The sequence below is a fragment of the Mastigoproctus giganteus genome, chromosome 1, assembly GCF_048544385.1.
Source record: "Mastigoproctus giganteus isolate SK-2022 chromosome 1, ASM4854438v1, whole genome shotgun sequence".
In the NCBI taxonomy this organism is placed as follows: Eukaryota; Metazoa; Arthropoda; class Arachnida; order Uropygi; family Thelyphonidae; genus Mastigoproctus; species Mastigoproctus giganteus.
This window is the reverse complement of record NC_143575.1, coordinates 54,411,500-54,426,729: the sequence shown is the minus strand read 5'-3', so window position 1 is coordinate 54,426,729 and position 15,230 is coordinate 54,411,500. Positions and strand designations below refer to the sequence as shown.

Below are 15,230 nucleotides of genomic sequence, written 5' to 3'. Positions count from 1 at the left end.
CACTCTCTGAAGTGGCATTTTGAGGTTTCGACATCATGTTTTTGCTGCTAGCTACTCCTTTGCTATCCATAATCGACACAAATTCTGTTATAGCATTGGAATTTTTCTTGATGTCGTAAATTGTTGAAGTCCCCACATTGAAAATTGAGGAAATCTCTTTGAAGAGTTTTCCTCAATTTTCACCTTTTTTAATTCTATTAATAGCATTAGCATTAGCAGAGGCATATGATGCAAGAAAGCAAGCTTATTCAGCATCAGCCAAAAAAAAAAAAAAAAAACCCCACTCCCATTTCACCCCTCCGTTCGTTCGAAATACCTGTCCAGTTGAGCTTTAAATTTGTTTAGGCTATCAACTTCAACAACAAGTGATGGAAGTCGGTTCCACCAACCAACCACCCGCTGGCCAAAGGCAAATTTCCGCACATCTATCCGACATCTGTCCTTCCTCAATTTGAATTTATGCCCTCTGAGGTGATTATTCTGAGAAAGATGAAGAATCCCATTGGCATTGAGCATGCTCAAACCATTCAAAGCCTTATACACCTCTATCAGATCACCTCGCCGGTGCCTAGTCTCCAGACTCTGTAATTTGCAAAACTTAAGCCTTTCTTCGTAAGAGCAACCCTTTGTTCCATTTACTAATCTTGTTGCCCTTCTCTGTACCCGTTCCAGCAGCTCTACATCCTTCTTGAAATGAGGCCTCCAGACCTGTATACAGTACTCAAGATGTGGCCTTACCATTGCCTTATACAAGGGAATAATCACCTCCTTATCCCTGCTAGAAAAATTCCTGTATATCATTGACAAGACACCATGAGCTACTCTTGCAGCTTGTCTGCACTGCTCAGAGAACTTCATATCTGCCTGCACAATTACCCCCAGGTCCTTTTCATTCTCCACCACTGTCAGTGTAGTACCGCAGAGTTGATACGTTGCTCTGGGGTTACTGTTTCCCATATGCAGCACTTTACATTTGTCGATGTTAAACCTCATTTGCCACCTCTCAGCCCATCTGTTCAACCTTTCCAGATCCTGTTGCAGCAGCATAGCATCAGTATTGTCCTTAACGACCCTGCCAACCTTTGTATCATCTGCAAACTTGGACATTAAACTTGATATCCCATCATCAATATCATTTATAAACACCGAAAACAACAACGGACCCAACACTGAACCTTGAGGAACTCCACTAATAACATTAGTCCACGTTGAGCAGTGTCCATTGATTACCACTCTCTGTCTTCTGCCACTCAACCATCCCCTTATCCATAGCAGCAATTTGCCTCCAATGCCACACTGCTCCAATTTGTGCAGCAGTCTTCCATGTGCAACAGTATCAAAAGCCTTTCTAAGATCCAAATATATAATATCAAAGTTATTCCCTGCATCCAGTTCTTTTGTGACTACATCATAGTATCCAATCAAATTGGTCAGGCAAGACCTGCCCTTAACAAAACCATGCTGCGTCTGAGCTATAACTGAATTCTTGTCTAGATGATCCTGCATTGCTTCTTTAACCAGTGCCTCCATTAATTTACCTGGAACAGAAGTTAAACTAACAGGTCTATAATTACTTGTGTCAGCCTTTGAACCTCCTTTGTGAATTGGGGTCACATTTGCACATCTCCAGTCCATAGGTACCTCCCCTGAGTCCAAGGAAGCTCTCATAATTATGGCTAAGGGTTTGCTTACTTCCTTTGCTGCCTCCTTTAATATAACTGGATAGATCCCATCCACCCCAGGTGCCTTTTTTATGTTTATCCTCAACAATCTCTCCTCCACTTTCCTCTCAGTTATTACAAAATCATCCAGCTTACTGCCAATGTTTACTTTACCTACATCATTCTCCTTCCTGAATAACTCCTCATGCGTGAATGTAGATGCAAAATACTCGTTTAGATTGTTAGCCACCTGAGCAGGATCCTCAACTGTTGAACCATCAATATCCAGTGGACCAATCTGATTCATCCCTTTCCTTTTCGAGTTCAAGTATGTAAAGAACTCTTTTCTGTTTTTCTTTGCATCCTTTGCCAAGGATTTTTCATAGTCTGCCTTTGCCTGCCTAATCTCCTTTGTGACTTGGTTACAGACCAACTTGTATCTATCATAGGCTTCCATGTCACCCATTAATTTGTATGTATCCCATGCATTTTTCTTCTCTGCCACATGTCTCATTAGTTCATCTGACAACCATTTAGGCCTAAACCTTGAACAATATTTCTTAGTTGGTATGTAAAGCCTGGTAGCCCCGAAGATTAGTTCCTTGAATGCTTCCCATTTTGAGTTTGCTGTTGGTAACATCATCAGTTGGTCCCACTGTATAGAATTTAAATACTGTCTCAGACCATCATAGTCGCCTTTACGAAAACAAAAACCCTTCCCTTTACCTCTGATGGTAGTTACCTCCTTGAGTAAATCCCACTTCAACACACTGTGATCGCTGCCACCTAGTGGTTCATTTATCTGCAGGTTCTTAATGCATGAATAATTTCTGTTTAAACTACAGGTTTTCTTTTTGTTGACATTTTACCTTAAAAAATTGAGAAAAATAATAATAAATTACACAGTTTTGGGCTGATATTATTCTTACCAAATTTGGAGCTAAACTAATCCGAAATCTGAGAAAACCCGGTAGTTTCTGTGATATTTTTCTAAAGCACATTTCTGAAGATCACATAGAATCTAGAGGTCACAACCATAAAACAATAAAAACAATTTGCACTGTTTGTACAATCTGTTACAAACGGGTAGTAAACTCCATCTTTCACTTATTATAATCAAAATTCAATTTGCAAACCTGATCACTATAACCGGCACTTACTGTACTACTGTAAGAAAAAAAGAAAAGAAAAGAAGGAAGATCAGCCTTTCAAATTATTCCAGATAACGAACATTCTACTGTATATATATACAGTGTGTGTGTATATATATTTTTTTTTTTTTTTTCTCCCCTGTATTTGTTTACATTAGAGGCTAAAATTGCATTCCACTGTGTATATTTTATTTACTTTCATGCATTAACCTGGCAGTCAGGGTGCAAAACTTATCATACTGACAGTGACAGTTTCCCATTAATTTATGGACACCATAACAATTTGAAAATGCCCAAAAGTTTTTTGGGTATTTTCAGATTGTCCGTGGAATACCAGTATTTATTTCATCTTTTCCTAAACAGTTGCAATACTTACTGTATGTACTTTTTATTTTTTTAATAAAAAGTGATATGTTTATAAAATGTATTGTTTTTTATATTGTTATCACTTAATTTCAGAAAAAATATTATTTCTTCTGAAAATTAAAAAAAAGAAACATATTAGTCAAAAATATAGATGAGAATTTATTAGTTTGGTCCATTTTCCAGTTGAAAAGACTGTTAAGTGCATAAAATTTTGGATGCAGAGTACTATCCATATATTTCTGCTTGTTATGTGTACAGATACTTCTAAAAAAAATTTAAAACAATGCATATACAGTATAGATACTGTTCTACACTTCCATTTTCAAAATTTTATTCCACATTTGGTGCTTTTCATACCATGTGCCTATACCTACTTATCTTGCTTCCTGCAGAGTAGTGTCCATCTTGAGTGAAAATCATGTCTGTTTTCCACGTCTTTACTTTGTAAAAACAATAAAAAATCATTCATGAACAACTGTTTGACAGCAAATGTTTGCCTAACTCATGGAAATGGAAAAGTAACTAATCTTTTTATTAAATAATCGTGTAATTTGAAACTTTGTAGCAAAGTTGGCATTTGTCAGTTCCCAAAGTACTGTTCATGCAGATGAAAAAAAAAAATTTACATAAATGGTGGTGCACTACCTGACAGATGCTTGAATTTAATTACTTCATGAAAACTATGACCTTAAAGTGGGTAAAGCAAGTAAAAACTCTATTCTCTCCACTTGAGTTCAACTAACTACATTCTTGATTGAAGAAGCCTCTAAGAATTTCCTCAGTGTAATTAGAATTTGAATCTAGATCTCTCCAAACAAGTGACAAGTGGTGGAACTACTGTATAATCATAGTGGATAATTTCTTGTTGAATGTGCGTATGTGCAATGCCAACTTCAGAGTGTTCCATATGCATTCATCTGTATATGACATTAGTAAAAATATGGCAGCAATGAAACAAGCCTAGATAAATGTTGTGATGCAAAGCATCATGCAGTTTTTGCTTACTAAAAACAACACTCTTGCCACAACTCAACCTTGAACTTTTATTGCTTTTTTTTGCTCTGTGGCCAAGTTTGTTGGCTTCTGGCACGGTTGCATGCCCCCACCCCCCACAAAACCTTTGGTTTTTTCTTGGCAGGCAAACCAGTTATAGAAGACAGCAATTTACAGTCACAGTACACTGATGGTTCATAGTTATAGGTGCTTTGATTAAAAAACTAAATAGAAAACAACATTTACTTGCAGTGTGCATCTTTCTTTCAGGCTTTATTCAAATAACTTTATAAAGTAGGACTAAATGTTGACCACTACTACGATAAATTTTTCTTTGAGATAATACTGTATATATTTACTTCAAATTAGTGACAAATAGTATACTACAGCAATGGTTTCCAAACTTTTTTGGTCACGCACCAATATAATCATCTTTATTTTACTTAATATATAAGTTTAATATATTTTTTAAAATTATAAATCATTTACATGAAGGCATATCTAAAATCACATAATTTTAAAAGATCAGAAATAAAAAAAATACAAAACAAAATTAAATTGAAGTTCAAGTACAAAATGCATGTACTTGAATGTGCATGATCGATGGCATGATCAAACAACGCTGCATATTGAAGTATTAAAAAACATTTATTTATAATTTTTATTTTCAGTTACTTTTCGAAAAACTAAAGTTTTCATAATTAATAAATATTGATTTATTGCGGATTATCTCGTGCACCCCATGGATCATCTTATGCACCTCTAGCGGTGCACGCACCCCACTTTGGAGACCACTATACTAGAGTGTTAAATGTATCACCATGTAGTAGATAAATATCTGTTCCGTTGATGTCAGTTAGCAGAACATTACTCAGTCAATTAAAAAAAAATTGAAAAAAATAAAAAAGGAATAAACAATATTTATAAATTTTCCACTTGGGCATGTTATAATTATAAAGCCCCAAATTTAATTATGTGTCAAATTCATTTAGTTTCACCTGTTATTAGCAGCATTATATTATTTGATATGTTTACATTTAGGCTAATATTCCTTCATATGTGCCATTTTATTCATGCATATTCTTATGAAAGTTTTTAATAAATTAATGTACAGATATTGTTCTTTTGGCTTAATGATCTCATCTAATTTTACTGAATATTGTTTAAAACATTGGTCTCAGATCTCTTTTGTAATGTATTTTATTTGATATCACTCTTGGATTTTTTTTTTTTTTTTTTTTTGCTGGATTTGCTGATATAGCCATAATAATAATATTATATTAATTTATAAAGATAAATGGAAAATAAGTTTTATGCATAAAAATAATTGTTAACATTGCTACAGACAAGTGTTTAAAATTGGCAGAATTAGTTTGTTCAGCATGATTACATTCAAAATGTCTTTTGAAAAGTTCTACAATGGAGATATTGAGATTCATACATTTTGTTTGCCGAAGATCCAAAAGGAAATTATGCTTTTTTAAGGTGTTGTCCATTTCATTTGCGACATCACTTAATTTTTCGTCATAATCATAATCTGATAACCAGTCCTTTAACCACATGATTGCACAGTTACATTCCCATTTATTTCCTGATAAATAGATGCTTCTTATATATGGTGCATATGCCTATAAAAATGATTTAAAAATATAATCAATAAGAGAAACAGCATTATGTGTGTATATTAATTTGTTGTTTTACTATGTCAGAATGAAAGGTTAGCTTTCTGAAGCTTATCTAGAATTAATAAATTATTGCTTAACTTACGTAGAAATATATGTAGAAAGTGTTTTCTGCTGTAGTTGATTGTCTCATCTTAGCATTAGTGCCATGATATAACATTGGACTTGAATTCCTATAGATTATAATTTTCAGGAAAAAGACAAGAAGGTTTGTTTGTTCAAAAAAATAGAAGTACAAGGGATAAATGCATGTTTACTGGTTGACACACATGTTCAGACTGCTTTGGAAGAAAGAGGAGGAATTATTGATGCTAATCAGTAATTCCTCCTCTTTTTATAATTCATTCATAAGAACATTCATTCATAAGAGAAGCTTTTTTACAGAACTGTAAAAAAGGCATGCAGTAGAAACTTAATATGTGATGAGAATGTAATGAGTTTGTAGGAGAGAGAGAGCGTTAATTAACTTGATTGCTATCTTTTGGAGTTTAGAAGTGTGAGAAGATCTAAAAGCACTATCCTAGAGGTGGGAACAATATTCTGTAATGCTAGTCTTTTTTTTTTTTTTTTATAGCAGTATTTGTGATGTGATTATGCCAAAAAATGTTAGAAGTTCAAGTAAAGATATGTGTTCTTGGTAAAGATTTGTTCTTGGTTAGAAATCCGAATATACTGAAGATGAGAATAGAACTTTTTTTTTTTTTTTTTTTTTTTTTGCAAGAAATAAAACAGAACTGGTTTTGGAGGGCTTGAAGTTTAAGTTTCCTTGTCTACACCTGGAGAATAATATCCAGTCCCTCTTATAAAGGAACTGGTGGTGGATATTTGACAACTTTGTAGCTGTTTGTGCAGAGCAGAGTTATTGAAATGGGAAAATAGTATGTAGTCATCAGCAAAACCATTGATAAGATTTCCAGTCAATAGAAAAAAGTCATTAATGATCTTTTTTCTGTTGACTGGAAGAGGTGTAAGGGAACTCCAGCATTGCTTGAAAAGTTGTGAAATGTGAAAGAGCCATGTGCTTGAAGAGAAGCTGACTGCCCAGTTACAAAACTCAAAAAGCATCATAAGACAGAAATTTTATTAGAAAGCCTTTATGCCCATATGATCGAAAGCTTTAGAAATATCAAGAGAAACTGCTTGAATTTCTCAAAACATTTGTGTGGAATTTGTCCATTTATATTACAACATTACAACATTATTGTAATGTAATGATTAACTTAGTCAAGTTATCACCAGTGGAGTTCTCACAGAATCCATATTGCTAATCATTAATCAGATGAAAGATTTTAAAATATTACACAAACTGTGAGGCAATAGATTTCTCTGTGACTTTGGAAAGGGTTTGAGGTAATCACAATCGTAATATTATATTTATTAAGTAACTACATTTGTTTTTAATAAGCTGCAAAAAATTATGCAAACTTAAATAATCAAAATGTTTTTATTTTATTACTTTTTTTAAATTTTATTGTTTATTTATGTTAGAATTGACTTATTGCTTTTTAACCCACACACCTGTGCCCCTGGTTGGGATTAGTCATCACTTTTAGAAATTGAGCAGGATATGAGCAAATTTTTATGTTGAAGGAAAAACAACACCAGTGAAATATGTTAAAGCCTCAACAGAAAATAAGTTAACTTTGAAGTATAGTTTTAAGAACAAATAGAGAAATGCTATCAAGACCTAGAGACTTCATGGCATCAAGAATTTTTTTTTTCTAATCTCTTTCTTCTGGAAAACTAAGAGATGTATTGAGTGCCATAAGAATTTAACAAGACCAACAGTGCAAGAGTTAGTGGAAAAATAAGATATAAGCTTTACAAAAATCAAAGCGCCTTCATAGACAGGTGGGCAGGAGCAGCAGTGTGTGGCACATGCTTCTTGATTAGACCCGGGTTCGAGCCCGTGAGCCACCAAATACGGAGGATGCGGAAAGGTCAGGAAATGACCACCGCATATCCCCAGAGCAATATGGCCTTAGTTGCTAATGCTCCTAAAAACCAAATAACAAACAACATACAAAAATCAAAAGATGTGTCATAAGATAGAAGTTTTATTAGAAGACCTTTATGCTCCACATGATTGAAAGCATTAGAAATATCAAGAGAAACTGTGTGAATTTCTCAAAACATTTGTGTAAACTTCATATTTAGATGAAGATCCACTAGAACCTTCAAAATTCAATAGTATATAAGAGAAATGGAGTTATGGATGGACAGAAGCAGCTAGTGACTTTGTTGAGATTTGTAGTCTCAGAAGTTTCATTCACCATTTGGACAATTGCCTGCTTTTGAGGTGCCTCCATATCCAGGTGGGAAGGAGCAGCAGTGCATAGCACACGCTTCTTGATTATACCGGGGTTCAAGCCCATCACCACTAAATACGGAGGATGTGGAAAGGTCAGGGAATGACTACCGCATATCCCGGAGCAATATGGCCTTAGTTGCTAATGCTCCTAAAAACCAAATAACAACAACATAACAACAGCCTGCTTTTGAACATTACAAAATCAAGTTTATTAATATATTAAATACAACTGTTGCAAGCTTTAGTGTAAGCAGAGACCAGGGAGTTTGATGTAAGCCAGTTGTGATATGTTTTATTTTTATCCTTTGAAACAACTTTAGTAAAATTTTAATAAAATTATAGTTTAAATAAGAAAGAAAGCTTATACAGCACCAGCCAAAATAAAAAAAAAAAAAAAAACAATTCCCATTCACCCATCCATTTGCTCCATAATTTTGTCCATTTCTTCCTTGAATTTATTTAAGCTATCAACTTCCACAACGGCAGATGGAAGTTTGTTCCAACAATCAACTTCCACAACGGCAGATGGAAGTTTTTTCCAGCAATCAACTACCAACAGGCTAAAGGCAAATTTCTGCACATCTTTTCAACAACTATCTTTTCTCAATTTCAGTTTGTACCCCCTCAGTTTTGTAATCTGATCAAGAGGAAGAATCCCATTAGCATCGAGCCTGCTCAATCCATTCAAGGCCTTATACACCTCAATCAGATCACCTTGCAGGTGCCTAGTCTCCAGATGCTGCAATTTGCAGAACATAAAGCCATTCTTCGTAAGAGCACCTCTTTGTTCCTCTCACCAGTCTTGTTGCCCATCTCTGTGCTCATTCTAGCAACTCAACATCCTTCCTAATATGAGGCTTCCAGACCTGTATGTGCAGTACTCAAGGTGTGGCCTGACCATTGCCTTATATAAGGGGATAATCACCTCCGTATCCCTGCTAGCAGAATTCGTGTATATCATTGAAAAGACCACACGACCTACTCTGGCAGCCTGTCTGCATTGCTCAGAAAACTTCATATCTGACTGCAAATTTACCGCCAGGTCTCTTTCATTCACCACTCGGTACATTTCTCTGGGGTTACTGCTACCCATATGCAGTACTTTGCATATGTCAATGTTAAACTTCAGTTGCCACTTCTCAGCCCATCTTTTCCAGATCCTGTTGCAGCAGCATACTGTCATTACTGTTATTAACAACCCTGTCAACCTTTGTATCATCTGCAAACTTTGACATTAAGCTTGATATACCTTTATCAATATCATTGATAAATATATAAAACAACAATTAACCCAACACCAAACCCTGGGGGACACCACTAATAACATTAGTCCATGAAGAGCAGTGTCCATTGATTACCAATCTGTCTTCTCCCATGCAACCATCCTTTTATCTATTGTAGCAGCCTACCCTTAATGCCATACTGCCACAATTGTACAGTAGTCTTCCATGTGCAACAGTATCAAAAGCTTTCCTGAAATCCAAGTATATGATATCAAACGTATTTCTGACATCCAGTTCCATTGTGATCACATCATAGTATCCAATCAAATTGGTCAGACAACACTTCCTTTAACAAACCCATGCTGTGTCTGAATTATTGATGCAATGTTGTCTAGATGATCCTGCAATGCTTCTTTAACCAGTGACTCCATTATTTTCCCTGTAACAGAAGTCAAACTAACAGGTCTGTAATTACTTCTGTCACCCTTTGATCCCCCTTTGTGAATTGGAGATACATTTGCACATCTCCAGTCCATGGGAACTTCCTCTGAGTCCAAGGATGCTCTCATAATTATCGCTAAGGGTTTGCTTTCTTCCTTTACCACCTCCTTTAATATTACTGGATAGATCCCATCCATCCCACGTGCTTATGTTTAACTTCAACAATTTCTCCTCTACTTTGCTCTCAGTTATTACAAAATCATTTAACTCCCTGTTATTGTTTGATAAACTTCTGGCCTCCTCCTCCTTGAATAACTCCTAATGTATGAATGTAGATATAAAATACTCATTTAGTTTGGCTGCTATCTAAGAATGATCATCTACGGTCAACCCATTGATATCAAGTGGACCAATCTGATTCATCTCCTTCCATTTAGAGTTTATATAAATAAAGAAGTCTTTGCTATTTTTCTTAGCATCCTTTGCCAAGGATTTCTCATAATCTACCTTTGCCTGCCTAATCTTCTTTGTGACTTGATTACAGACTAGATTATATCTACCATAGACTTCTGTGTTGCCTGATAATTTATATTCATCTCATGCATTTTTCTTCTCTGCCACGAGTCTCATTAGTTCATCTGACATCCATTTGGGCTGAAAAGTAGAACAGTATATCTGAGTTGGAACAAAAAGCATAGCAGCTTCCAAGATTACTTCCTTGAATTGCTTTTCATTTAGAATTTGCTGTTGGTAACATCATCAGTTGGTCCCACTGTGTAGAATTTAAAAAATCTCAGAGACAACTGTTGTCACCTTTACAAAAGCAAAAACTCTTCCCTTTACCCCTTATGGTACTTACATCTTTGAGTAAATGCCACATCAGTACACTGTAATGACTGCCATATAGTGGTTCCTTTATCTGTAAATTCTTAATGCATGAATAATCACTGTTGATAATCAGATCAAGACTGTTACTTCCTCTGGTTGTCTCTCTAACATGCTGCTGTAGAAAACAATCATCCAATAAATCCACAAAAGCCTTGATAGTGTGTGAGTGACCAATCTACAAGTTCTAGTCAAAATATTTGGGAAGTTAAATCCCCCATTACAGGACACTCAGATTTACTGGCCCACTGTATTTCTTTGTATAATTGTTCATTGTACTCATCGGAGCCATTAGACCTATTACAAACTCCTACCCTCGTTTTTGCTTTCCCAGTGCTTATGTCACACTAAACTGACTCAACATTGCACTGTCCATCTATGCCAACTGGATGCACTTCTTTAGATTTTGTGTTTTCTAACTAACAGTATAACTCCTTCCTTCCTATCCTGAATATCCTTTCTGTACTCATTGTACTCCCCAAATTCCAATTCTGTATTCTTGATGTGTGTGATTCATGTTCTCTGTATTCTTGATGTGTGTGATTCTTGTTCTCTGTATTCTTGATGTGTGTGATTCTTGATGTATTCTTGATTCTTATCTCTGTGTGACACCATGTCTCTGATATCCCAACAATATCTGCCTATGATGTCTTGACCAGCACTTCAAATTCATCAAGTTTATTTACTATACTCCTAGCATTGGTCTACATGCACCTGTTCTTACTCTTAGTTACTGTAACACAGCCCATGTATTTACTTGTTTCATGACTCCCAGCATTTCCTGAAATCCCCTGTAACTTGCTTTCCGGGCTGATGCTCATTCCAATAGAAGCAGTTCAAGAATCACTTCCACCTCTGCTTGTGGCTACTGTTAATCTATTAGTCTGTGAATCCCCCCCCCCCAAGCTAGCAGTTTTCCAACCCACCTAACATTGCCTCAATAGCATCAGCAAATATTTTTGAACCCTTTCTATTTAAGTGTATCCCATCCCTGTAGAAGCAATCTCTCCTGTTAACAAGCACAGACCACACTGAGAAAATGTTTACTCCATGAGCCTTGCACAATCTCTTCTGGGCTGAACTGATTGACAAGATTCTCATCATATACTCCCTCCTATTGTATCTGGGCAGAATTGCAGACACTTTCAAATTCCACCCTAGCTCACAACTTTTTTCAACATTGACCTGTTCTTGCTAATTAAACCTGCAGATCTCTTACTCTTAAGGTCATTAGTGCCAACAATATCACCTTTTGTGCCCTTAAAAGATATCTGGTCTACAACGTCATCAACTTTTGCCCCTGGCAGACATACCCTGGTCCTATTCCACCTATCCTTTTTGCACAATATATTTCCTGCTTCCCTGACAATTGAGCCGACAATAACTAGCTCCTGTGAGACCAGCACATTCTGTCCTGATGGTTGCCGCTCTGTTGTCTGGGGCACAAGAGCGAGGTTTGGCAGCTGAGAGCTTAATGGGCCCGCATTTTAATTCCTTCTGGGAGGCATCTATCCAACTCTTCAAACTCTCAAAGGTGCCCATCAGAATGTTGAGTTGGCACCTAATTTCTTCACATTCTCTGCACCTGGCACACTCAAAGACATCCTCCATGGCTAGATCATGTCCTGTTCCAGAAAGGTCTGCAACCATGTCACATTTGCTCTGGTCGTGGAAGAGAACAGTCTGCGGATTTTTGGCTGCTGTAAAGAAATAAGTATTTTTAATTTTTACCGTATTCTTCGTTAATTAACATAGTACATTGTGTTTTACAGAGATATTAAATAGGTTTAGTAGCATTCATTAGCTCCTTATTTTGAATTTAACCAGCGATTTTTGGAAGTTATGACTCCCGGTGTTGGTGCCAATATTGTTGACTCAGCCACCATATTGTAGTCTATAAGAAATAGCATAACGTATATATATCTTGAACTGATAGCGTAAGGTATAAAGTAAAACTAGATAGCGTAATACAAAGCACTGTATTAGGAACCTGTTAGCTTATTATAATATTATCAATTAATCAAAAATATTATTAATCTTATTAAATTTCATTGTCAATTAATTGTATTTAAACAGAAATTATGACCCAGACTAGAGCTGCGAAGCAAAGAGCACAGACTAGTGAGAGTACTGTGACTCGGGAGAGAAACGAAGGGGGGATTCTCCAATGCATTGCAGTCTCAAAAAATGTGCGAAATATTTGCCAACCTTTCTAAAACAGGACATGATCTAGCCAAGGAGGATACCTTTGTGTGTGTGTGTGTGTGTGTGTGTGTGTGTGTGTGTGTGTGTGTGTGTGTGTGTGTGTGTGTGTGTGTGTGTGTGTGTGTGTGTGTGTGTGCTAAATGTCTAGAGTATCGAGAAATTAGGTGGCAACTCAGCATTCTGATAGGCATCTATGAGAGCTTGTGTGTAGGGTAAATGCCCTTGAAGAAATTAATATGAGGGGGCCCATCAAACTCTCAGCTGCCGATATCAACAGCAGAGCTCACTCCTGTGCATCAGGCAACACAGAGGCAATCTCCAAGGCAGAATACGCTGGTCCAAAAGGAATTAGTTAGAGTAAATGGGCCTTTAGTACTGGGATCTCTTGCTTAAATATAAATACGTATATCCAGTAAAAATTTTAATACACATTTAATTACAAATGGTTTGTAGATTTCGAGGCTAAACGGTCCTCTTTGTCAGTGAATAGTGACAGAATGGAGACGTTAGAGACAAAATTTTAAAGGATACAGTTGTGCGTGCAATGAGGCATGCGTGGGCATGAGGTTGACCATTCAACCACTAGATTGGTGTTCATTGTTGCTGCATGGACGTGTGTGGTTATGCTTCCAATGCTTATCTAGTCTCAAAACAGTTGCCTCTAAGATAGGGTGTAGTCTCATAACCTTACTGCGGTTCATAGTTCATGAATTACATGATATATTAAGTGACTCTAGCCAGAGGCGGAGGCGAAAGTGTCAGGATTGATCAATCACTTTGTAGTTCAAATAGTTGTGCTTGTGATTCAGGTCATTGTGGGTTGACCAGAAGTGTTCTGCGATTGCAGATTGGTCAGTCTCAGCAAAGCGAATCGATCTGTTTTGCTCTGCAAGGCAGTCTTGTAGGTATCTCGAGATCTCCCCTATGTAGCAGCTGTTACAATCTTTGCAGGTTATGCTGTATGCTACACCTCTGTGCAAGAGAGGGCCGGAGAGTCTTAACATTGGAAACTAGAGAATGCAAGTTTCTACCAGGTAGCTGCATGCATTTTATGTTGTATTCTCAAAGGATTTTTGAAATCTAGCCTGACATGCCCGGATAGTATGGAATGTAGGCAGTAGGTACATTGTCATGAGTTGATGGCGGTCTCAGGTGGATCGTGAGCTCCTGTGAGACTACACCCTATCTTGGAGGCAAATATTTTGAGACTAGGTAAGCACTGGAAGCATAACACACGTCCATGCAGCAATGAATACCAATCTAGTGGTTGAATGGTCAAACTCATGCCCACACATGCCTAATTGCACGCACAACTGTATCCTTTAAAATTTTGTCTCTAACATCTCCATTCTGTTAGTATTTGCTGACAAAGAGGCCCATTTAGCCTCAAAAGCTACAAACCATTTGTAATTAAATGTGTATTAAAATTTTTACTGGATATACGTATTTATATTTTAACTAGTTATTGCTGGTGACTCTATTATCAGGGAGATGGAGAATATACTATGCATGAAGGATAGATGGAACAGGACTAGGGTATGTCTGCCAGTGGCAAAAGTTGATGACATTGTAGAGCAGATGTCATCTTTTAAGGGCACAAAAGGTGAAATTGTTGTACACATTGGAACTAATGACATTAAGAGTAAGAGATCTGCAGATTTACTCAACAAGTGCAGGTCAATGTTGAAAAAAAAAGTCGCGAGTTAATGTTGAATGTGAAAGTGTCTGCAATTCTGCCCAGACACAATAGGAGGGAGGGCGCCTCCGTAGCCAGGTGGGAAGGAGCGGCAGTGCGTAGCACACGCTTCTTGATTAGACCGGGGTTTGAGCCGGTCACCACCAAATACGGAGGATGTGGAAAGGTCAGGGAATGACCACCGCATATTCCCAGAGCAATATGGCCTTAGTTGCTAATGCTCCTAAAAACCAAATAACAACAACAACAATAGGAGGGAGTATATGATGAGAGCCATGATGATCAATTTGGCCCTGGAGAGATTGTGCAAGGCTGAAGGGGTAGAATTTTTTTCAGCCTGGTCTGTGCTTGTTGACAGGAGAGACTGCTTCTACAGGGATGGGTACACTTAAATAGAAAGGGTGCAAGAATATTTGCTGAAAATTTTCAAGAGTGATATGTTTGTCTGGTGTTCTAGTAAGTTAGTGAAAATTTGTGTGAACTCATTAGTGATATTCATACAGGAATATGCTGCATAGTGTTCAAACTAAGCATCCGTTATGGTGTTTAAGTCAATCAGTATGATGGAGGCACTATTTTCTCTTTCTAGCGTGATGCAAATAAGGATTTGGATTCA

General features: G+C 36.8%; 2 protein-coding genes across 4 annotated transcripts in view; one reads left to right on the top strand and one right to left on the bottom strand.

Annotated features, from left to right (window-relative positions):
• Window positions 1-15,230, top strand: part of LOC150090805 (telomerase protein component 1-like) — an 827,340-nt gene that overhangs the window by 204,218 nt on the left and 607,892 nt on the right. The gene's annotated exons all lie outside the window — the stretch shown is intronic.
• LOC150090806 (chaoptin-like) overlaps window positions 1-15,230 on the bottom strand; it is a 42,561-nt gene that overhangs the window by 7,065 nt on the left and 20,266 nt on the right. The window contains exon 3 of the mRNA XM_090377866.1: window positions 5,613-5,799. Within this exon, the coding sequence (XP_090233992.1) occupies window positions 5,613-5,799 (187 nt within the window). The remainder of the gene's footprint in view (window positions 1-5,612; window positions 5,800-15,230) is intronic.